General features: G+C 43.2%; 2 protein-coding genes and 1 long non-coding RNA gene across 8 annotated transcripts in view; 2 read left to right on the forward strand and 1 right to left on the reverse strand.

The window, feature by feature from the left end:
* Positions 1 to 9,294, reverse strand: part of CA5A (carbonic anhydrase 5A) — a 26,701-nt gene extending 17,407 nt beyond the window's left edge. The window contains exon 1 of one of the 2 annotated variants that reach the window (XM_027802231.2): positions 9,000 to 9,294. In XM_027802231.2, the coding sequence (XP_027658032.2) occupies positions 9,000 to 9,171 (172 nt within the window). In that variant the 5' untranslated portion in view covers positions 9,172 to 9,294. Of the gene's footprint in view, positions 1 to 1,007; positions 1,141 to 8,999 lie in introns of those variants that run through there. The other variant, XM_055726996.1, reaches the window with a different exon arrangement.
* On the forward strand, positions 1,222 to 15,885 carry LOC114015315 (uncharacterized). 3 transcript variants are annotated; one of them, XR_008735162.1, is made up of 4 exons: positions 1,222 to 1,345; positions 1,596 to 1,704; positions 4,645 to 4,708; positions 15,520 to 15,885. It is a non-coding gene; the product is annotated as an uncharacterized LOC114015315 (long non-coding RNA). The 3 variants fall into 3 exon arrangements; XR_003559167.2 differs by having other exon boundaries at positions 1,222 to 1,704; XR_003559166.2 differs by lacking the exon at positions 4,645 to 4,708 and having other exon boundaries at positions 1,222 to 1,704.
* Positions 15,886 to 16,848: 963 nt separating this feature from the next.
* BANP (BTG3 associated nuclear protein) overlaps positions 16,849 to 24,590 on the forward strand; it is a 152,610-nt gene continuing 144,868 nt past the window's right edge. For 2 of the 3 annotated variants that reach the window (XM_055726626.1, XM_055726628.1), the window contains exon 1: positions 16,849 to 16,965. The gene's annotated coding sequence lies outside the window, so the exon portion shown is untranslated. Of the gene's footprint in view, positions 16,966 to 23,690; positions 23,743 to 24,590 lie in introns of all 3 variants that reach the window. The other variant, XM_055726627.1, reaches the window with a different exon arrangement.

Consider the following 24,590-nt stretch of genomic DNA (forward strand, 5'->3'; position numbering starts at 1 on the left):
AGCTGAAACCAGGACACCCAGCAGGCTGTTTTCCTTTTATTGCCAACTGGCTGTAGGGTGGTTTCTCTTTCGCGGCTTTGGCAGAGTCTGAGCACACCACTTCGGCTTTCCTCATGCCCCAGTACCATCCACTGAGGTCAGACTGTGCCAGACAGAAGGTAACTCCCACTAGAAATTAAAAACGCTCTGCTGAAGGTGCTTGTCTCTTGCCTATGTGCACTTAGGGGTTCACTTGGGGGTTACCCCCCAAGGTGCAGCGCTCCCGAGGCAGCCGTACCAGTACCGAGCAGGGCTGCTTCAGTCGGGACCTACAGCTGAGCCGCACACCCCTAAAATACTAACCTACCAATTCTGGGGGCAGCTTGGGCGTCTCAAACTGGCACGAGCAGCTGGAATAGAGCTCCCACAGGATTTTATTCTGCTTAAAGAAAGAGCTGGGCCCTGTGCGGCCGGGCCTGCTGTCCCGCAGGCAGCGTCTGTGCCCTGAACAGGCCTGCGGGGCTCGAGGCGCTGCGTCCCGGCCACTGCCTCAGGTACGGCTGCCGACGGGCTTTCGTAAAGGGAAAGAAAAAGGAAACTGAACCATTTAGCAAACCGCTCAGGCAAGGGGTGGCTAAAAACCTTCCCCTCAGTCGCCTCAGCAAGGGGCAAACTTCCCGGCAGGGTCGCCGCGCACAGGTCAGGCAGCGGCGCCCAGGGAAGCTGCCCCCCCCAAAAAGCGCCACAGCTCCGCTGCTGCCATTTCCTCGTCTTTCAAAAGAGGAAACTGTCACCGACAAACCGCGCTGGGCTCGGCGCCCCTGCCTGCCCTACGCTGCCCGCCCGGGCCGCGGCGGCCCCTCAGCCCGGCGGCCCCGAGGGCGGAAGGGACGCGGCAGTTACCCGGGCCCGGGCCCCTCAGGCGGCGGGAGCGGCTCGGCCCGGGGGTGCGGGCAGCCGGGCGGCGGCGGCCCCCGAGGGCGGCCCGGCCCCCGAGGGCGGCGGCGCGGGAAGGCGGCAGCACTCACGGGCGTCTCGCAGGCGGTAGGAGCAGCAGGCGCCCAGGCTGCACCGTCGCGTCCCCCGCCGGCAGGCAGCGGCCACCCAAGCCCGGCGCAGCAGCGGCAGCATCGCGCAGCGCTCCGCGGAGCCGCCCTGCGCCCCCGCCCGGGCCGGCCCCTTCCGGGCCGCCCCCCGCCGCCATGGCGCCCTGCCCCGTGCCGGGGGCAGCAGCTCCCCCCGTGTGCGTGTATTCCCGTCGTCAGGCTCACCTCGGTGCCTGGCACACCAAAGCTGTGGTTCCCGCCGGGGGGACAGCGGCAGGGCTCGCTCCCGCGCCTCAGGGCTCAGCGTTTATTCCTGCCTGGTTAGTTTTCCTCAGGTAGCAGGTTTGGTTTCCCCCAGCCGAAGGTGGGCCGGGGTGTGATCCCACTCCCACAAAGGGGCAGGTGGCCCTAGCACAGCAAGGCCCCTGCCCCAAACCACACGTGGAAAAGTTAGGAAAAGTTAACATGATGCCCGCTTTCTCCGACTGCATCTGCCCCAAAGGCTGGAGGCCAAAGTAGGCCCGCCTGGGATGGTAAAAGGGGCTAATTCAACTCCCTGTTATTTGGCAGCACCTGAGGTGGGCCTCCCTCCGCACCTTCTCCTCTACAGCTGCCAGGGAGGAACACGCAGCGACCGGGGAGCCGCAGGGAGCCGAGTGTCGGAGAGCGCGGAGGTGGAGTAAGTGTCCTCGTTTTTGCAGAGTCTGTTGAGCTGCCAGGAGCAGAAACGGCACACCTCAGCTCCTGGCCTTCGTCTGGCTACCTGCTTTGAGTCATGTTTCTTGGTTACTGCCTTAAAATCATTTTGCAAAACTGCATTTACCTTTTGGGGATTATTAATCACGTTAGGGTGAGTACTACGTTTTCACAAGGAACCTGACGTAGCGTTGGGAGTGTTTCACTGGAATGGAGACAAGACTAGATACTCTACTAGAGTCAGCCAAGAAGTGTTTGCTCTAGCTTACAACATACTGCAAGAAGTTTCCACTGCATTCACAGCATAAACATATTTAAAGTACTCCTGAGTTGGGTAAGAAGAGGCTAAAATCTGACAGGCGATTTGTTTTGAGTGGCTACATAATCAGCAAACAGGTCGTCAGGAGATGTGCAAAACAGCTTGTCATCTTAGGATGCTAAATTTAATTTTGCTTCCTCCCTGGCAAGATATGCCTTCTTTAAAGCACAAGGTATTTTTGTATAGTAGGATTCAATCGCAAACAATTAATTCTTGCTTTGACTCTCAACATTTTTCAGGATGGCTAATTTACTACCCTCAACATACAGCTTCCTGGAACTTAAAAAGAAGGGGTAGGTACTTGATGAAGTTGAAAACAGTTGCTGCCCATAAACATAATTATTTATTTGGGTTTAATTACAGTTTAATAGCCTATTGATCATGGTTAGGCAGCTGCACTTAGGAAAGGTCCGACATGTCTGTTGCTGAACCTACTTATGAGTAGCCGGTAACTCCTAGTCATGAGGACAGCCCATACGAGCTTCATGCTTAATTGCAGCAGGGAGCTCAGACATAGCTTCAGGTACTTCAATATTCATCACAAACAAGACATACTAAGTTTTATTCTCATCTGCTAACAAAACAAGATTGCAATTCCTTCACATTCCATTCTTCCATGATGTGTCCTCTAAATACAGTTGATAATCTTGGCCAGCTTAGAAGTGCCATCTACCAAACTGACTAACGTATGTATGCCCTATATCATGGTATAGGTGCTTACTGGTACAGAGCATAACCTGGTTTCTGTACCACTATCACTTTTCTGTGTGATAAAAGCAGTGGGAAAAAAAGCCTCAAGCTCCACTGTTCTACACTGTGGCATTAAGATCACCAAGCTTTGTGAAGCTTTTTATGTATTTGATCCTGCAAGGTTTTGAAAATATAAAGTTTATTATAGACCTGCTAAGCTGAACAGAATGAGTCATTTCTTGTGGGCTGAACAGTACAACCAAAGGACTTACGGCACAGGCTTTTGGAAGTGATGGGCTGTTCAGGTACAAAACTAAAGAGAAATAACTTTGACCTACAACACATTTGTTTCCCTTCTGAATCATTCACAGAATCTGCATCCAGTTTTTTTACATGCAGATGTTATTTCTTACTTTGCATAAATTTCAGTCGAACTTCAGCATTTAATGAAAAATCTTTTCTTCCGTAGGGGATTAAAAAAACCCCTTCAAAATATGAGTTCAGTGATATGGTTTCTTTTGGAAACTGCAGACAGAAAGGCAAAAACTACCTGTGGATAAGGAAGCATAAGCCCTCAACCTTGTTCCCTGCACTTAGCCAGTATGGCCAATCTTCTTTTCTGGACCATTCCAGAGACAGTTTCTCCTTGGCCATGTCTCAGCTAGAGATGGTGATTTATTCAAGAGAGACATGGCTCTCACGCAGCAAGCTGGAGAGAACAATAGCAGCCAGAACTATAATCTGTCTGTTGTTCTTGTATTTTTCAAAAACTGTTATGTTTCAGGACCATCTGGGAGGTTTCAGCTATGCTCTCTCTGTTCCTGAACTGAGAGTGGTTTGTGCGTATAGGGAACACCGCAACCAGAAATCTGGCAGTTGGCCTATAGGATGAGTTAAAATGATGCAGAATCTGCATGGAAAGAGAAATCTAAACCTCGCCTACTAGGTCTGTTTTCAAATGTGCAAAGTTAAAAAGGAGAAGGAAAAAAAAAAGGGTGAGAATTAAGATAGCATGCAGTTTGCACCCTTCGCTTTATGCATGCCTCATGTAGATCAGTTCACTGAGGAAGGGTCTAATCTTGTTTACTTTTGTAATATGCATATCTATGGTATTGTCAGAACAGTTGTAGTAAATACTGCAATATAACGAGTATGACCAAGATGTGAGTCACCCGTGAAGAGAGATCTGCCACAAACAGACCTAATCTGTGCTTGATTTATTTTATTTTTTTAAACCTTTCCAGACAGACACAGTGATGCTCCATTTAATTTTATAGTATTTGGAGGCTTGTTACATTTGCACTGTTTTTTCCCCTACCTTTCCCAGCTGAAGTACATGTATAGAGACATCCAAATAGTCCCAGTTTTTTGATTTTATTTTATATAATTAATTGCAGCTGTGGATGCTTTAGCAGGTCTGTTTGGAGTAATTGTTAAAAAGTTCATTTAGCATTGATACAAGTATCAAAAGCTTTGGAGTGGGATCCAGTAAGATCCAGATGAAAATTTTGTACGTTACTGGTTTATCATAATTTATAACACTATTTCCAAGAAAATATTTTGAAGGCCACAGTTCTATGGTAAAAATCCAAAATAAATTCAGCTAAATGAAAGGATTTACTGCCAGTTTACATTGTTGTAAACTTGATTTAAAGACACGAAACTTCTGTCAATGTTTCATTTTTAAATTCCCTTTAAGTATCCTGGGGAGGAGAGAGTTCTTACATATGGGTTACAAAATTAGAAGAAAGAGTGTGGAAATTAATTCAAGTTGTCAAGTAAGAATGAGGGGTAAAATGACTCTGCTTCAGTGGATTTCAGTCTTTTGGTTTTAATCTTTAAAAGGGGAAAAAAAAAAAAAAAAAAAAAAAAGGAAAGACCTGTTGAATAAAGCACTTTGATTTGTTTGCACAGGGACTTTCAAACAAGTGTCACCCAGCTCTGAAGTAAAACAGGGAGGACAGCATGGTGGGAACAGGTGAGAAACCCTACCTACCTGACAGAAATATGTTTTTGTCCTAAGTCGAGCAGGGGTGCTTTCCATAGCAACATATTCTGAATTAGAAAAATAAAAACAAAACACATTACTGAAACTCAGTAAAAAAAATGTTTTAAACTTGAAAGGACCATGGCTCTGCTTCAGCCACTTGGATTGAATATTTCAGAGGAAATCCAAGATAGGTTGATTTCTTTGAAGCTTTTTAGTATGAATCAAGATTTTGGAGGGTAACAGTGATGGTTGGCTGAGATCCATTGTGACAAGGTGTTGAAAGTTCTGCTGAATTGATGTCAGATTTGGACTGATGTAGGCCAGTTTATTGATAAACAGTCCAGTGCTTTTTATCAAACGGATGTAACTGACAGGTTACTCTAAGCTCAACAGGAAAGCAGCCGCAGATTGTGAAATGCTGAGCTTTTCTCTGCTTCCAGAATGTTTGGCTGAGATAGGAGCCTGGATGAGAAGGCAGTGGCTGAGGCTAAGTCCAGATAAGGAGGAGGTAATTCCAGTTGGCAAGGTAAAGCAAACAGAGGCTTTATCTTTTCTGTATAAAAACATTTGCTAAAATTATGCATGCAGGCTTAGTAACTCCACATGGAAAGGGCTTAGAAGATATCTCGTGGACAATTTGTGTAGTTACTGCAATTGTAGGTGCAGTCCTGGAGATGGCACACCTGGATTGTGTGTTGTTGCTGTACTTATACAATTCTTTAGAAAAAACTTGAAGGATTGTGCTTTTCTTGTAACTTCTTCTAAAAGGACGAGAAAGAAAAAAAGCCACTCAGGTCTGCTCTGGCAATAATTATTAGGGTGAGGGTATACTCCATAGATTTAAAATCCCTATGAAGGGCATTTCCAGCAAGTCCCCCTCTATTGTATTAAAATGCATCCGAAACCACTGCCCCCCGTGGATTGCTACAAGAGATCACAGAGCTTAGTACAGACATCCAACGCGGTAGTTTGCATCACTAGAAATTTTTACATATATGCCATCATTCTCAGCAATGTTTCTACGGTTCTTTCTCAATGAAGTGCAGAAAAATACTTTTGTTCCTGTAGGGATGCAAGGGGAATCCAGAAAAGGCACTACAAAGTGTCAGCCTTTGAATTTTTTAGCCTGTGTCCTCACGGCAAATGTCTGCGTTAACTGCCAAGTGAAAACAACGCCACCCAGCTCTGTGAGAGACAACGTCTGTGTGTGGGAAGGGTGAGGGGAGAAAGAGAACAGATGAAGTTCAGAAAATGGTGAACTTTACATTGAAGATGTTACCTAAGAGCTCAATAGTCCAATTGTACTGTTTCTCTGATCATGTTTTTGTCACTGAGAGGGTTGTTCATACCGTCAGCTAGGAAGAGCAGAATTTAATTGAATGTGCTTTTTGCTGTGAATGCATGGTGCGCAGAGGGGCTAGCCACCAGATGGGAGAACCCACAGGCTGACTTACTCAGAGCTAGTGTCTATTCACTGGCAGCTGAAACCAGCCATTCCAAAGATAGTGTTTTCCTGAATCAAGTTTGTTTTGGCATTTCCTGCATGAATGTCATGGAGTAGAGAAAGATTTAAGTAATAAATAGCATCTGTCTTACATCAAAAAGAGGAAAACAAGTAAAAAGAGAGAGATAGCAATTGTACTTCATTTAATCAGCAGTGGTCTTATGATGGAACAGCCTTGTATGATCTCTTCCTGGAATGTTTGTTACCATGAAGGGAGTTTTAGTTTCTCGGTAGTTCCCTGTGGACAAATTTACACAGCAAAAAATATGGCATCATGAACCCCTCACTGGAAACCGATGGACTGTGGGTAACCATAAAATAATTACTCTCTCCATCACATGTGGAAATCTAGAGATCTCAGCTTTTCTCCAGTTTCCCTTCTTATTCCACTGAACAATTTCAAGTTATTTTCCTAGAGTAACACCTTCACTGATGAAACAGCAATGTAACACTTGATTGTAACATGTTCCATTCCTGAAGTTTTTCATTCTATAGGCCATAAAGTTTTGTGATATATTAGTACTGAACAAGCAGAAGAATTAGGAAGTGTGTAGAGGGATCCTGGGCTGCTGATTCAGGGGTTTCATTACTTTCTTAATGAAGGATGTTGGTTTATATTGTCTGTGTGGCCTCTGAAATTGTAAGTCATTGGACTGACAGTGAATATTCACTTGCAATCTTAGTTAATATCTTCAAATATAAAAATAATGAACAAATAATTTTAAAATACAGAATGACAGAACTTTTTAGCCATAATTACGGTGCGTTCTCTGGATTTCCCCTCTGAAGCAGTAATTCGTATCACTGCACCTGATGAGCAGTATTGTATGAGCCCAAGCATTCTTACTCGTACTGGCACAGGTTTTGGTTTTACCTGTTCAGTCTGCAACGCTGAAAAAGTTTGCTGATACATTGCAGATAAAGGAGACAGACATTGCTTGTGACTGTTAGAATATCTTCTTTCATATGCACACATCCTTGGGTGGAGTGGGTGTACATACAGTTGTACAGACTAATTAACACCTAATAAATATGAATTCATTAGAGAGGCTACTATTACATGCACCTAATTAATATTAATTCATTAGAAGAGCTACTATTTTATAAGGCTGAATCATTGTTTTTCTCAACTACTGTAGTGCTTTGCTTTGAGTAGATGAACAATGTCCTTTTTTCCTTATTTTAAGGGGGAAAATGAAGTTTCTGAGCATGCTTGCAAAGAGAAAACTGGTAGGGAAGGAAGTAAAAGTTTAAGAGACTTTTAAACTGTACTAGGTAAACTCTATGCAGGTCAGAAAAAGCAAAAATACTGTCATGGATGCACATGTGATCATTTAAATTTTGCCTTAGGAATTAGGCTCCTTCTTGTGGTTGTTTCCCTAATAAAACAATTCAGTGCTAGTCCTGCTTCTAGAATTAGGCATCTCCTACAGAGTTAAAAGGCAGCTTTTTAAAATGAAGGTGAAGTGTTGTATTAACAAGTTATGCTACTATGTTGGAGTGCCTGTTCTGTTTTAAGCTTTCAGAATACAATTCACATTTTCTATTCTGAGTAGCAGAACAAAAAGAAAATATAGACTGAGAACTCTGAACAACACTGCAAACACTATCTTTCTAAGAACTGCTCTGAATTATTTCTGATGTGCTGAGTGACAGGGGAGCTTGCATGCTATATATATTACATAAAGTCTCCATGCCTATGAATATATACAACAGTGCACATTGAACTTGGCAGTTAATCTACCAGGTTTTTTTAAATGCTAGTCACTCAGTGGCAGAAAGTATTTTGGCATCATCTTAAAAAATGCATTTACAAGTGTAGAGCTATTAACCACTGACAGTTACAGAATATTTCTTCTGGCTTTCAAAATAAACAAAGCCTTGTGCTTGTCTCTGTTCTGCTTTGTTTTGTATCTGTCACAAAATCATCTGTTTTACCAGTTAAGTAAATACAGAATTTGTCGTTTGATAAATTACATAGAAGGGAATCACAGCATTCAAGGAGGGATCTGGCTGTTCTTTGGGCGAAGTTAGCGTATTGAATACATTTATAGAGAAAAAAACAGGCAATAAAAGTATTTCCTGGATGTAAAAAATTGCTCCTTATTTTTGCTTCAGCTGACATTATCTGCACACAAGCGAGTAAGACAGTCTTTGGCTGGCCTCATCTTATCTGTAGGTAGGTTAATCAGTATTTTAAGTAACAAAAGATTTGACATCTTCCAGTAGTGTCCTGCATCTGGGGAAGTGATTCATTGTAGTTCTATACACCACATTTGGAGGGTTTTGTGGTTTCTGCTTATATTAGGCCTTATTTTCAAAATGAAACATTGTAGCATCGGTTCAAAGTCACTCAGTATCAGTTTGTGCTAAACACACTTTCAATTACACTCAGAAATACAGTTTTCATTGAAACTAGTCAAAACATTGCAGGACAAAATTAAAAATGAATTGGTCTATCATCTATTTCTTCCTTGTAGTTAGAAGTGAAAATCGCAAACAACCCAGTAACACTGACACAGCAGAAATAAAAACGAACAACATTTTAATCCTGCACATGGAGTTAAATCATGCAATTCGATAAGGTATTTCTATCTCTAGTTCCTCTCATTCTATTCACTCTTTCTTTAATCTTTCAGTCATGTTCCCAAATTTCCCTTTTTGGCTAACTGACAAATAGGAAAGAAGAGAAACAACTACACTTGTTGTCTTTGTACCTCTGCATCTCCTTATGCAGGTCTCCAATACTATTTTGATAAAATTAAATACACTTACATGCATCATTCCTGTTTTTGCGAGTGCAGGTGGCCAGGCTGCAGAGTCGTGCTGGCACCGCTGCTGGACTCCAGATAGTTTTCAGCTGCCTGTATAAATGTGCCAGGGTGTTTGCCTTCGCACTGTTCATTGCTATTGCCTTGGCACTTAAAATTTTCAGTGTCTCAAACATCCAGAGGAGCTTTCCAGAGTCCAGCGACCTATCAACACAAAGCAGAGGGGGGGAAAAAAAATCTTGTGGATATATGGCTTCAAGTTAACTGAGGGGTCTCCAGACCTATTTATAAAAAAATTTGAGAGCACCCTTTCCTGGTTGGAGAGGTGGAGCTAACCAAGTAGTTAATTTTCAACTTGTCCCTGGACTGGCTTCTTCATTGGCTCTTTACTTTGTTGGAGGGCTAGCTAGTTGATGATTGTTCTACATGCGCTTCCCAGGTTTTTCCTTAACTGGCTCAAAGAACACCAAAGGGTTACAGAAACCACTCTTTCATATGCAAGGAGAGATTTCTTATCATTTCCTCGTGCCACATACTTTGAATTTGAATAGCTGTATATTTGAATGCTGATAGCTAAGAATCGTTGTCAGTAACAGCTGGAATTCTGGGAACTGCTCAAACTGAGGAATTCACAGTAATCTGGTGGATATACAAGTCTTGGCCAGGAGAACAGGAAGGGGAACAGCCTCCTGCAGGAGTGCCTTAGCTCTGAGTGTGTAATACAGTATCACTGCAGCCTCAAGGTGAGGAATTTGTTCTTCTGAACTTTCCAATGTCCCGTAAGAGGGATAATTTTGTGTAGACTAGAAATAGGAACAGACATAAGGAACCATAATTACTCCTCCCGCTCACACACCACTTTGACCCAGCTGAAGCTTTGAGGTTTTTTCCTCCCAGTGAGGAGAACAGGTTGAGATGTTTTCCTGAGCTATGTTTCTTAGAGATGAAAGCATAAAGAATATTACTCTCTTACTATTTCCACATGCAGTTCCAAGAACTTTGTTACCTTGTGTGGAAGATCTGTATAAAAATGGTATCCTTCAGTTTTCTTTGGGATGTTTGCTCTTTCTTCTGTAGCTGCAATCCATGTAAGTGGCACAGGCACAAACAGCTTCTGAGTCAGAGCTGTAGTTTCTCAGACTAAGCACAGAAACACAGGTAAGCAATTAATTCTCTAAAGAATTCTCATAATGTTACGGATTATAATAGGCCAAACAGGAATGAAGATGGAGAGCCATTAGAAAAGGGTGCCTAGGCACATCAAGGAGCAGGAAGGGCCAGCTAGTCTCCAAGAGCAGGGGAGTGGGAGCCAGGGATGACCCCAGCACAGGCAGGGTGCCACCCTGCAGAGCCCGAACACAGCAGGTAGAGCCAGCTACTGGTAAAAGGGTCCCCTGGTAATCCCAAACACTGCAATGACAAACCAGGTCCAAGGTCCAGCCAGAGAACCCAGACAGGGGCAAGAGAAAGGCCAAAGACAAGCAACAACAAGGGTCCAGAGTCCTTCCTAAAGACAGGGCTGAAGGCAAGTGCCGTAACAGCAGAGTTTAGGGCCTGGGCTTGGGCTTGAGTATGCTCCTGGCCCCTGGGCAGGGCTGCGGGTGAGCCTTGTCAGGGCCATTAAAACTTGTCAGTGGCCTCAACACGAAAGTATTGTGGGGCCTTTAATAATTCTCATGTAAGTGTTTACAGAACCCATGTGATTATTTTCCTCCGTTAAGTACAGAGGAGGGCTTATTTTAAAAGCTACAGAGTATCAATGACAGAGCGAACAGAAATGATAAGACTTTCAACATTCTGCCATTAAAAATTTGTATTAAAGACGACTCCTTTCTTAATCCATAAAATTATCCCTGAAGGTTGTTTCAATAGTTCGGGGGTTTTTTTGTCACTTAACAAATTGTGGTGTTTTGAATTAGAAGCTTATTTGCTTGGTGATATTTTCATTCAACATATGCATGTCTGTCATGTCTTATCACACAGGGTGTAAGAGCAAGGCTCAGGCTCAGGGAATCCTCTTTAGTATCCTAAAGTGGCAAGCTTATCTGTGCTATTTACTATTCCAAAACCTATTATTTAGAAGAGTCTTTCTTAATGCTTGTCATTTATTACCTTGGCTGCCTACTTCAGAGTATCTAAGAGCAAGCCATTTTCAGCTAGGAGTTTTGCCCTAAGAACGGCCAAATCAAACTTCTATTGTTGTTGGTATTTGTGGATAATTACATATGTGGAGCGTGACTGTATGCAGTGGAAATGTGCTCACTTTGTCTTCACAGAAACTAGAGAAGTATAATCTAGAATTTGCTTGCTGTCGTTACCCATCTGGCTTTTGCTGTAAGAGCCTCCGGAATGGACAGAGAGGATCAATATTGGTGTTTCTGTTTCTGATGCTTGCTAGAGGCTTGCCAGTACTTACATTCTGGTTAACTTCAAATGAATGCTGTTAATGGCAGAGAAAATTGCCTCCTCGATTTAGTGTTTCAAGAAATCTGATTCTCCTGGCATCATGCTTGTAAGGGTGTTCTTGTCCTATTATTGTCTCGTTATCTCTCATAAAATTTATTCTTAAATTTTACACGCACACTTGCAGTGATGAAGATTAATGGCATAGTGGGCTGTATCAGAAAGAGCACAGCCAGCACATGAAGTGACTACTCCCCACTACTCAGCACTTGTGAGGACACATCAGGAATACTTTGTCCTGTTTGGGGACCCCTAATGCAAGAGGGAGAATGAAAAACTGGAGGGAGTAGAGGCGGTGAGCAGGCTGGTGAGATCAGCTGCATTACTAAGTGTCCTAGTGAGATTTGGACATCAAAGAAAGGCTTCCCATCGGCTGAAGTATACACCCAAGGTGGTTCGTGTGAGCCAAACCACAAGCAATGCATATTAAAGCCCACCCTGTAATGACCTGGCTGCTTTGTGAAAGCAGCCCTAAGTGATATTTTTAGCTACTCCACAGAGGTTTCACATGGACCCCCCAGCAGCAATGCCATCCCAAGCAGCTTCCTGCTACCTGATTGATTGTCCTGTCTGCTGCTTTTAATTACAGTAAAACTGTAAGCCTACATTTTTTTCTGAATTATTGGGTTTGACTTGCCAATGTTGCAATTTTAGGATTTGAGATCCTAAAATTATATTTTTTTATGAGATAAATTGATGCTGTGTAACATTTTATATCTGGATTTCTGAAAAAAAAAAAAAAAAAAAAAAAAGAAGTTGGGGACTACACACTGAACAAGAAAACAGTTCTTAGGCAATCCTTAGTCTGAAGAAAAGGATTAAATCCTCTAAATTCAGTGAGTGTGATGAGCTCCCCTTCAGATTTTTGATAATCCCAGTGGATTAAAGAAGACTGATGATGAAAATGGTACCTGACCAAGTAAACATGCTCTGTGGCAAACTTGAACTAAGCTGGGCAAACTAGCAAATACTGGGGAAAGATAGCAGCTGTGTAACATAGGTAAAAGGGCAGCAGGAACAGCTGTGAGCGTGATCCTGGGAAGATCACAGTCGGTCAAAGTGCGCATACAGAGCTTGTTAGAATGGTGGATTTCTGAGAAAGGAGTAATTTATTTTCCATGATGCATACAGGGAGATGGAACAATATTTAAATAAATAAGAGAACACTGAGATGACACCTGACCCTTCTCACCTTATTTCTCAGACTGGCAAAACTGACCTTACAAGACCACTAACTTTGACCAGCTAGATGACCAAATGTGTTTTTCTCTCTGCTGTGGGAATTCAAGGCCTTTTCTTCCATCCTCATTCATTGAAATTAGGATTATCTTCATTGAATGTAATGAAATTTACTTAGCCATGATACCAGAAGAGAGATCAGAGTTAGAACAGGAAAGTCTATGTCTTGCCCTAGGTCATAGTGCTAGCTGAAGTATGCTCAGGAGTAAAACCACTTGATCCTGACCTGTTTTCTGTAATAAAATCAAAGAACAATTCTGAGAGAATTGAAAATGGACACGATGTCTGAAAAGTAAGTGGTGAGGAAGTGTGTACTTGGAGGAGCAAAACTGACACAGGTTTTAACAGCGGAGAAGTTTTCTATGGATAAAAGGAGAAATGCTACAGCAAGTTTAAAAACAGCATTAATATTACCTTTGTTTAATAAATGTGTTTTGTATAACTTTTCATTAAGCATCACTATGTCACAAGATAGTGTATGCTGTGTTCACAAGGATGTGTTTGTGTCCCTCTCCAGTTATGAGAGTTAGTATATGGAAAATGAATAAAGTAGCTCAAACAGAAACTGAATAAACAAGGGAAATTCGAGTTCTTTTTTTTTATTTTAATAGCATAGGATGTGATCAAGGATTTCATCCATAGGAAAGAAAATTATTCCTACAGAGTTCTTATGGCAAATACTCTGGAGTTACTTCTATGCCCTGATCACATCTTCTGTGTTCTTCATGCCTTTGTTTCTATATTCTCATGCTCAGCAGTGAGAATAATTATGAATGCCTGTCACTTGTTTAAACAAATGCTTTGTTTGGCAACCTTTGTTTTTCTGCTGATGATGCAGCTGCAAAATTGTGTGCACAGTGTGTTAATTTTTTACCTTTGATGCTATGGTAAGTTTTTTTTCCTAACAAAAAAAAGGAAACCAATGAATGAGATACCGATCTCTCTTGATCCACACAGAACATGTGAAAGCAGCAGCTTCCTTAGGAAACAATAGTAAATGAATGCTGATACAACAGTAAAATAAGCTAGATATTTCCTGGAACCAAATGATTCTTCGCAACATGACAGAGAAAAGTTAGCACATACATAAAATGCAGGAGAGAGAGTGAGAGACTAAAAAAAAAAAAAAAGAGGATGAAAAAGGTGAGGAAATAACGAAAGAAATACCTGGTTATTTTATTTGGGGACAAGAGACTAATGGGGCAACAAGATGTATTTTCTTTTATAAAATCAAAAAATGTAGCTGACATATTAGCACCCTGAATTCTTATTCATTATTATAAAGGAGGAAAAAAAAAAAAAAAAAAAAAGTGTTTGCCATAGGCACTTGAGCAAGTTACTGTGGTTTAAATCAGAATATAATTTAGAGTGTATGAACTTCTTCCTGGTGCTTGCTCATGGGCACTTTCTTACCCGCCCTGAAGCCAAGCCCTCATTCACTAGGGGGGTTTTACACTGAATTTCATTACATTCTTGCAGAAATATTCAGATGAGCACAGTTCTGAAAGCTTGTAAAGCTTAGGAGGCTGTGAGGCACGGGAGGCAATCATCCTCAGCTAAGTCATTCTTGTGTTGGTACTGTAAGTTAAAGACTAAAAGGCAAATTTGGGCCTTCTGATTTGAGCACAAAGGAGGTCTCTGCTGCTAGGTTGTGAACAGAAAGATCCTCTTCCTTCTGCTGTTTACCAAAGTTTTCTGTCATACTTCACACGGCGTGAACAGTATGTCATATCTGGCTGTGTCAGTCTCAAGGGGAACAAGGGCTAGGCTATGATAACAGAGTCTCTTAATGATTTATTGGTGTGATTCAAAATTTTAAAAGGAAATGCCCCCTGCTTTGTAAGAAATGCTAGGGGGGAAAAGATCTGGTCTGGTAAGAAGGGAAAAAACCCTTACAAGAGGTAAATTAATTGTATACTGCAGATTGCTGTAATGATCAGAGCAGACTGACTCGCTAGTAGAAGGTAGTGCTGCGGCCTTAGTGATAAATTGCTATATTATTTTTTATTATGTTGCTATCTCTGATCAAAGATGTAGACATCAGTTGGATCCTGCCAGTATTTCCTGCAGGTAATCTGATGACTATAGGTGAGTAGTATAATTGGTTCATGTCAATGAAAGTTTTTCTGGTTTGTGGTATTCTAGCTGAGAAGTGATTTACTGCCCGTACAGAAAGGAGCTCACATCCTCAGCAGAAAGTGAGTTAATAATCTCTGGGAGGGAATGTACTGATGAGAAAACAGGGCAGTTTTTACATTAGATTATGGTTTATGACGACAAAGGCTTTTACTAGCAACTTTCCACAGCAGGTAGTACGCTGATATTTGTATGGCTGTTTTTGTAGCCAGGACCTGGCAATTGCTTGAGTGCAGCAGAAACTGACAAATCTGTAGCAGGGCAAATCTGTGCAGCAAAGCATGAAATAATCCTGTGTGAAAAGTCAGTTTATAAGTAGTTGAACCTTTGAACTTTGTAATCTGCTTCTGAGGGAAGAGAACACAATAAATAAATCAACAGAATCAGCTAAACAGTTACAAATCTGGAAGCAGAAGCCAGGGTTTTCCTAACCCATCGGTGGTTAATTCCCAGGCGCGTGACAACTCTTTTATTACTGAAACCCCCAGCCTGAGAAGTCACTACGAGCACTTGCGAAGAAAGGCATGGTGCACGTGCCTCTGTCAGCATAAATTTCCCTGCCTGACACGTGAAACCACTCAAGTCCTGTTCTCTGACTCTGTAACTTCCAGACAGATGGTCCCCTGGGGTCTGAAACGCTTCAGAAACTGGAGCTTTTGTGACAGGTGCTGTTTAATTTCATACAGGTACAGAAGTCCTGCGGTGGACACCTTGAGTTCGAACATGACAAAGCTACAGTGCCTGAGGACAGCACTTGGAACCCCTAGCACAACCGCCCCAGCAGCCACTCCATTTAGCCATGGGTCTGTGCATGTCGGGGGGGCCAATTACAGCTGAACCCGAGTGGGTTCAATTACACGTCATGACACTGCAGAACGGAACTGAGTGTCTCGTTCAATGTTCAAGGAACGTTTTCGTGTGGAAGTCTGGAAGTCACTGCTGGCTGTGCTGAAGCTGAGAAATGAAGTATGGTGATGGTATTCTCTGGGCAACACTGTGATGTATGGGGATATAGTGAAATAAGCTAATCTTTATCTTTTTTTTCAGAGCTACTTGCATGCTTCCTCCGTGCTTCCTTTGTGTGCTTTTGTGTATTTTTATCATTCCCAGAAGGTTTTCCACCTTCGCCCAGTCATCCTGTTCTCACACCAAATGCAGGAACGAAGCAACAGAAGAATCGGTCTGATGAGCTAATTTAGCAAATTCCCACTTGCTGCCTGTTCTTCAGCTGTGCTCTGAGCGTGGAGACATTTTTCTCCTGAATATGACAGCTTATGTTCGGATCATCCCATTTCAGCGATGCGAGCGCTTGGGAGCCGTTTGAGTGGGAAGAAATTTATAACGGACGGCCCAGAGAAAGGAATACGTGAAGGGAAGGTGTCGGTGTGTGAGCGGCTTGGTGCAGGCAGTTCTCGAGGGGCAGGTACATGTTTCGTCTGCTTGCTGGCAACTCCGCTGGCCAAATCCTGCGGCTACATTGCCTGGCAGGTCTGGAAACGCTTAATAATAAAACCCCCAGATGTAACGTTGGAGTTTGCAGTAGCTCCGAGACACCGTCGGGGAAGGCATGGCCGAGCTGTGCCCCGCAGGCCGCGATGGCAGGCGGCGGGACAGGGCCACGCAAAACACTTGTCTGTGTTGTGTGAAACACCGGTGGGTCTGTCAGCGCCGTGGGGTGAACAGCGAGCCCCTGGCGTGGCGCCCGGGCCGGGAGGAGCGGGTTCTGCGGAGCCCCGAGGGCTGCGGCAGGGCTGGCTGTGCGCCTCGGCCGGGAGCGGGGAGCCGCGCCGGGTGGGCGCCGTGCGGGCGCGTGGGTGCGCGGCGGACTACAGTTCCCGGCGTGCACCGCGCCGGCCGCGGGTACTACAGGTCCCGGCCTGCTCGGCGGGGGCGGTGCCGAGGGGCGGCGCGCGGCCCTCTGGGAATTGTGGTCCCGGCCGGCGGCACGGCGGCGAAGGGCGGCGGGCAGGCCGCGTGCCCCGTGCGCCTGCGCGGGCTCTCGGGGCGGGCGGGGGCCGAGCGGGCGCGGCGCGGCGGCGCCTGCGTGCTGAGGAGAGGAAGATCTCTCGCGAGGAAGGACGCCATTATCGCAGCCGCTCGACAAACACCACGAGAATTCGGCACCGCACACGGTAACCGCGGCGCCCCGCGGCCGGACGGCTGGGGCTGAGCTCCCCGGGGGCCTGGCGCCGGGCGTGTAGCCCCGGCCCTCACAGCCTGCCCGCTCCTCACAGCGCCGCCCGAGCACGCGGGCCGTGAGGCGGCGGCTCCGGGGAGGGGCCGAGGCGGGGGGGCCGCGGGCTCCCGCCCCCTCACCCGCACCGGGCCGGGGGGCGACCGGGGACTCGTCTCCTCCCGCCGCCGGACGCCGGCGCAGGGCCCTCCGCGGGGGGCTGCTCTTCACCGCTTGGCTCCCCGCCTGCCTCCCTCCGGGCCTGGGCAGGGCTGGGGCTCCCCGGTGCCGGCCCCCGCTGATGCCCGCCGCCGGGGGGGGGGGGGGGGGGGGGGCGCGGGTCGCCACCGCGGGGGCGTACGGCGGCCGAGGCGGAGGGTCTGCCCCGTCCCTCCCCGGCAGTGTCCCCGGAGACCGTGCCCGCTCTCCCCCACGTCTCCCCCGCGCTGGTGCTTTCCCGTCCTGAAGGACGGGGCGGGCCGGCGCCCCCCCCCCCCCCCCCCCCTTCCCCGCCCGGGCAGCACCCGCTGTGGGGCAGGGGTGTCGCTGGGCGCCCCCCGCCCGCCCCGCCTGCCTCTGCGCCGCTTGCAGGGAGCCGTAATGGAAAGGGGCTGCTGCCGCCTTTCACGTGCCTGCTGGTGGGGGGAGGGGAAAAAAGGGAAAAAAAAAAAAAAAGTGTCTCCCCAGGTGCTGTTTTGCTTGTGTGGTCATTTAGTCATGGTAAAGGTTGTTCACATCCCTACCGGGGCTGGGATTCTCTCATCTCTTCATATTAGTGATCTGTTTGCCAGCACATTTGGCCTTCCCTTTTTCCCTATTTGCAATTCAAGGGCTGCTTCTTAAATTTATTTTATTTTTAAAACTTTGTCCAGTGGGAACGGTTGTGTACTTAACCAAATATAGTAATTTTATCCTGCTGTGGGACATACAGTTTATGTATCAGTTTATTTTTAGAGCTCTCAAGCGAAGATTTTTTTTTTTAAGTAAACAGTTTTGGAGGGGTGTTAGCAACTGAGTGACTGCTTCAGTGGAAGCAGCTTTCAAATTGTAAAATGATAATTTGGAACGTTTTTTGCTCCTTTTTTTGCCTTTGGTGTGAGGTTACCTTAGGTGTAGTACCCTGCTGATGTCAGGCTTTCAAGATGCAAACAAAAAATTGGTAGAATTTTGAGTACTCAAGCAAGATCTTAAAAAACAAAGACCAAGGGAAAAAAAAAAAAGCGCCTTTGTCTTAATAACGTCATAGCAGTACCTCTTGAAACAATGGATTTTTTCTGTTAGAAAGCGTTAGTATGTGTTTAAAGTGAATGTCCATGGAAATTGACCAGACTAACTAGAATTTGATTCTGAAACTGACTGAGCCTTATTCTGTACACTAAATGACAACTTGGCGATAGTTCAGTTTTCAGGAATACCTGAAAAGATGTTATAAAGAAAGACTAGTTAATTTGTTGAAGGGAGTAAAAAGATTTGAGTTTGGATTTGGGAAACATTCAGTTTCCTTCAGAAGATGAAAATATTTCGTAACTTTTTTTCCTTTTTGTAATTTATAATCAGTTTTACAATAGCAGTAACTGGCTTTAATGTCTTCATTATTCAGCCGTGTGTAAGTTGTGTGGTTACTGGACAACTTTTAAAGTCTAAGGTGCTTTTAAAAGAGTAATTGATGACTAACATTCAGAGTAGTAATTGAATAATAACATTAACAGTAGTAACGTAATGACTGCTGATTATCCATGTTCACACCTGAAAGGGTTCCATCAGCACATGTTCTGCTAAACACGTTTGAGAGAGTCTTGTTTCCTGCCTGTGCTGTTTTTAACACTGGGCAATGTACTTGTTCTGTACTGTTTGGGACTGATGAGGTGAAGAAAGGTGAACTGCAGGTCATAGCTCCAGGTGGTGAGAAGTGCTACTTCACAGGTGCAGGGATAGTAGTGCTGTGGGATTCAGACCCTCGTTAATTACAGTAATTGCTCACATCCGCAAGGACTTGAGGTTGTCCCTCCTCTTCATCTTGAGCTTTTCCTTAAACTTCTAAACCTTCGTTTGTGCAGCCTTCATTTTGTCTGAACTTGAATGTCTTCCTGTCTTTCCTTGAAGACTGCCTTGAACTGAAAATGCTGTGTTGGTCCTTAGAAAGTAAAGACTCTCAGCATCTTCATTTTGAAAGGAAGAGATGGGTATTTCTCTTTGTGCACGGAAGCTCTTGTCCCAGAGGTCTACAGAAAATTTTTATGTGAATTGAGCAGAACAGCAAGAGCTACTTGTAGGAGGAGACAATGCAAAGCTAATGACTAGAATTAGAACAACAAAATGTCTATGTATGCTAAACTTTGCCAATAAAAATTTTTTCACAGATTGGATTTCCTTCAGTTTGAAACTTGGTATTTAGTTGTTAACTGCTGAAGTAATTTTGATTTGTTCATTACGTATTCATTAAAAGGCTACATCATAATCTTTTTTCCAAGTAAAAATAAAAAGAATAAAATGTCTTAAGTTATGTCAAACACTTGTTTCCTTGCAGTTTCAGGTTTTTAAAGCTACCGTTAAGCGCTTATTTTTGCCTACCACTTGTTAGTTCGCATGTTGAGCCGTAAAGCAGAAGTGCACGAAAGGATTAACATCATAAAATCCTTTGCATTTGGGACTTCAAATAAAATAATTTGTAATGTCATCTGAACAAAACTATTTTGCTTCCTGTTTGTAAAATCTTGACTTAGACCACTTAAGGGAAAAATACATTAAGTTCAAATTTTCTTCTGAAAATTGGAGCATCTGTATTTTATGGTGAAAAACCAATGCATCTCTCCTACCCGTGGAGTTGAATTCATAGGAAACTGTAAACACCCCTTCCTTCCCTGCTCCTTAGGCACAAGTGTATCTGTTCAATGTATCAACTTACCTCTCTTTAACATCCTATGAATTACAGTCTTGCAAGTTTAAAGCTGTACTTTTCTTCTAGCGGAGGGAGGGGGAATGGCAAAACAGGTTTGGTCTGTGCTAATGAAAGTATTTCAGAATGTGAAGAACTAATTGCTCTACATTTTTCTACTGAAATGATGCTCTTCGGTTTATTTTCATAAGTATTTTTGGTCAGAATCTTAAAATACTAGTGTTGTCCCTTTATTTTAAAACAGTGCTAAGGTCTGTTTCAGCAGCTTGAATGTTTCCTTTTTCTAGACAGCTACAGGAGATAAATCTAATAGAAGACTTTTGAGTAAGCAGATTACTTGTGTATTTTATGTCGGCCATCATGATAGCAGAAGCCTGTTGCCGACATGGGTGTCTGTTCTTATCCCCACCCCCCTTGGAACTGGTAGCTCAAAGATTTTTCCAGTGTATATACTAGAAAAAACATAAAATGATAAAAAAATTTAAATTATATTGCTCCTTTTGTTAAAGATTTTGTTGTAGGTAAGCTGAACGCATAAGAAAAAAGCATTTTGCACAAATTTCCCTGGAACTTGAGCCAGGTGGTTGTCATAGTGCATACTGGTCCTAGGGTGTTGTGTTCAGACTGAACAACTTCCCGAGGCAAAGCGTCCAAGTGATACAGCAAAGCCTCTTTCCTGCAAAGAGGCAATTAAACTGGAATGTTACAGTATTAGAAAGTCTTAATTCCTTCTGCCGTTGGAAAACGTGTGTGCTAAGCAAGGATGTCTTACACACTGAAGGAGGTCAGGTTCACATACTGCCTCTGCGGTTATTTTCTGTAGAAAAGCTAGTTTTAACATGGTGAAGGAATATGATGGTCAGAGGAAAACAGATTTTGGCACAGGGTCTGTGCTGTGCTGCACAGATGTGACAAATGATGTATTATGGGAGAGCACCCCATGACGCGCACACAGTGTCTTGGAGCTGAGCAGAGCAGCAGCTTGGGACGTAGAGCAGTTGGGCCAGATGGAAGTGGCTTCTCAGCAGCGCTGTTTTCTTGCAAACCAGCGTGGAGCAAGATCTTCTCCTTGGCAGTGTCTTGCGGTTGGAATTTCGCTGATGGGGATTTTCATCACGCAGTTCTAGTCCAAGCATAGTTTGTTGTTGGTAGTGTGTTGTAGTCATGATGTTGGAGCGGCGCTTGTATTTCTTGGGGTGTGCGTGGCCCAAGAGCACAGCTCCAAGGTGCAGGGCTTAGTTACTGTGGCTTTCATTTTTACCTAGACAGTGACAGCTAATTTCTGCAGTGCTTCCCCCAATGTATGTGCAGTGCTCTGCACGAACTGAAGTTTCTAAATGATCTTTTACTTGGCTTTAAGTAGGGAACTTTCTGATTCTTTATGATTGGAAAGTATGGATGATGCTAAACTTGGAGAGATCTGTGTCAGAGCCAGTTTTTAGTTTCATCAGCTATGTATGTACTTGTATCTGCCTCCTGCTTTGATTTCAGTTTGAAATGTATTCTGAAATTGGTGTTATCTTTAACTCTTTAGAGCAAATAATAGTCTCCAACCTAAATCTGATGTTTATGAAAGTGAATAGCTAGATATTTTTTATTAAAAAGTCTATTTCTATCTACCATAACTTAAATAATTAATTTTTTTCACGGTTAATGCTTTTTCCTCAGAAAGTGTGGTTGTGTTATGCTTTTTCCACGTGTTGGATAATTGTAATAAAATTTCTAATAAAACAATTATCATACACCTTTATAGCAACATATTTAAAAGTAATAGTTTTCTGTTTAAACTGAACTGCAGTGTTTGGTTTGTAAAGTGAAGTAATATTTGTTTTGGCAGAGTTCGTAATACAGTGTTCAGGAGTTCAGTAGTTCAGTCCTTCAGACAGAAGTGTTACCCAGGTTGGGTTTTTTTCTATATAGTATGGTTGCTAGCTTATTCTTCACTCTGCCTTTCTTCTAGGTCTGTTTATAAGCCTGGAATAAATGTTGTTGGAGGTTAGAAGGTTTGAAGAATTATGTGCTTTTCTGATAATGTAACTGTTGGCACGTGGTCATTGGTGCCAAAATTGGTACTAAGCGTTCCTGTGGAGTCGGCAAGTGTCATGGCATATTGGTGTGCCTTTTCCCACTGAGGCAGAGCCCAGCCCCACCAAAGCTGCATGATTATGAGGGCTTCCAAAAGAGGGAATCTTCATGGAAAATTTAATCTACTCTAAAATTTGTTCTTTGGTAAACATTTCTTCTTAAATAATTGCATTGAGTTAATGGCCATGCCATTTCAGAGGTCATTTAAAGTAACATCTGTGATACTATACATTATGCTGTTTTCTTGAATAAATATAATTACTTTTTTATGAGGGGAAAAAAATTACAATACTGAAATGATTGGACAACTTAATGAAAAACTGGGCTTTCAGAGGTATAAATTGAAAACTGCTAATTTCCTTTAAATTTTTTTTATTTCCCATCTTTTGATCTTGACTGTATATTTCCAGTCTTGCAAAAGGGAAATCAACTTAATAAAGATTGCATAGATTTTCACAAATATCAAATGGTTGCACGGTAAAATAGAATTAAAGGGTTAAGCAGGAAAGAAACTGATGGGATAGCTGCTTAATATTGAAATAGTTAATGAAGCTACATTAGAGATGCTTGCAAATGCTTTTATCAGGTATAAATTGTTATGTAGGTGGTCAATATTCAGAAGCTGTCATTTGTTCAGCAAGTTTTAGCAAGTGGTTTAATATTAAAAATTTTTTTCACCTCCTTCGCTCTCCTGGTACCATCTGACAGTTTTTTAGAACTCTTATTTTTAGTGCAACCCTTTCGTTATGCTATTTATTTCCCACTTTCCAAAAAGGGTTCAAATATTGAATAAATAGCTGATATCTAGATCTGTTATTCTTCTTGTACATATATTCCTTAAAAAAAATCCTTTTGAGTTGAACTGGTGCTTGTACAGAAAGTATCTCAAAGACTTTCTAACCAACACGCGGTATTGTTACCTAGAAAGCAGCTACAAATGCCTTGTGTACAGTCTTAAAGAACTTTTTGGGTTTTTGGTGTCTACTTCATATGGGAAATTAGAATTAAAATTTTTCAAAATTACATCTGTCTGTATCATTGTGATTTCAAAATGTTTTTAGTACACTTTTTTTCCTCCCTAAAAATGAAGTAATAGAACTCAAATTTGATAAAAATTGCATTCTCCAAAGTCTTCTCTCATTTGCAAGTTGAGGGTGAAAGGTCTGGTGATAAACCTTGTTCCATTCTACACATCTTTGCTGGGAGAAAATGTGTTCCCTTGGTCCTTCATGAAGTGACTGATGTTTCGTGAGCGTAATGCAGATCCCTCTGCTGCAAAGGAGGCTCATCTGAAAAAGACTACGTTCCGATGTCTGTAAAAGATGTTTGCACTGCTTGTACCCTTCCTCCATGTGTTTGATTCCTGGGACTGGAAGAAGACCTCACAGCTTTTCTCAGTCAGCTGCTCAGCTACCTCTGCAGACCTTTTGAATAGCAGCAGCGGAGCTCATTTGCAGCATTACTTTGTCTTCAGCTTGTGAAAATCGGTGTGGTGCAAGAACTTTGGGTGATACCTGCTCTGAGTTGGTACTAAGTTGATTTCATAGCCGGTGATACTTCGGCTACCTGTGTTTTCTGGAATGTTGGCTTTCCAAAGAAAGTTCCCGTCTTCCCCCCATCACCTTGGATCTTAAATCACTTCTCAGGGAAGGTTCTGTGGGATGTTTAAAAATCACTGTTGTTTCCTGTCTGTTTCCCTGCAGGAGGAATAATACCAGCTCTTGAAATAACACCTTTTATTCAGGAACCGGGCAGGTGCTGCACCTTGGTTTTTCTTCTGGGGAGGAAGGGTTTTTTTTCCTTTTCTTTGCCAAATGGCAAAACTGAATGCTGAGCAGTGTGCACGGTGTTTGCGCCAGTAGCACACATTGTACTAGACCTGTCGTTGCTGAAGTCTGTAGATTACCATGGCTTGTTCGGATTACTGAAGCAGCCTAACATTGTAACGTCCTTGGAGTTTTGTGGTGGAGAATAGGAAACAAAGCACTGAGAATTCAAATATTTAAGCTTGATTGCTTTATAGTCCACTTACATTACAGTATTAAATTTCAAGCAAAGTTTTTCTCTTGCTCATACACTCAGCGTTCTGGTAAGAGCTTTCTGCTTGTGGACAACATGACTATGAATCGGGGTGTAGCTCTAGTTTTGTTCCATTATTTTTCTTATTTGTTTGTTTCAACTAGAAATAGCATGAGTGTAGTTTTTGCTTTTGATTTTACATTTTAAGCAGGAATGTCAGTTTGCTAGGTAGATATGAAAGTACACCAGAGTAGGAAATTCACAGGACCAAACGTACTCTCAGGATAGTTGTTCCTGGTGTAGAAAGGCCCAAGGGTACAACCACCTCTGTGTAAAGCCATGGGCACGGTGGGTTAGGTGTGACGTTTTAAGGTCTGCTTTGAATCTGATATTGTGGAGCTGCCTTCGTTAATTGCAGTATGCTTTGCAAGCATTCAAGTCATGCTGATACTCTCAACAAAAAGACATCCTTTCCCAACATCAGCAGGATGTTTTGGAGTTTATTGAGGCACAAAAGGAAAATAGTTTTAGCACTGTGATAGTTTTTGTAAATGCCTTAGATCTGCCTCAGATAATTCTGATTG

This window comes from Falco cherrug, chromosome 14 (genome assembly GCF_023634085.1).
Source record: "Falco cherrug isolate bFalChe1 chromosome 14, bFalChe1.pri, whole genome shotgun sequence".
In the NCBI taxonomy this organism is placed as follows: Eukaryota; Metazoa; Chordata; class Aves; order Falconiformes; family Falconidae; genus Falco; species Falco cherrug.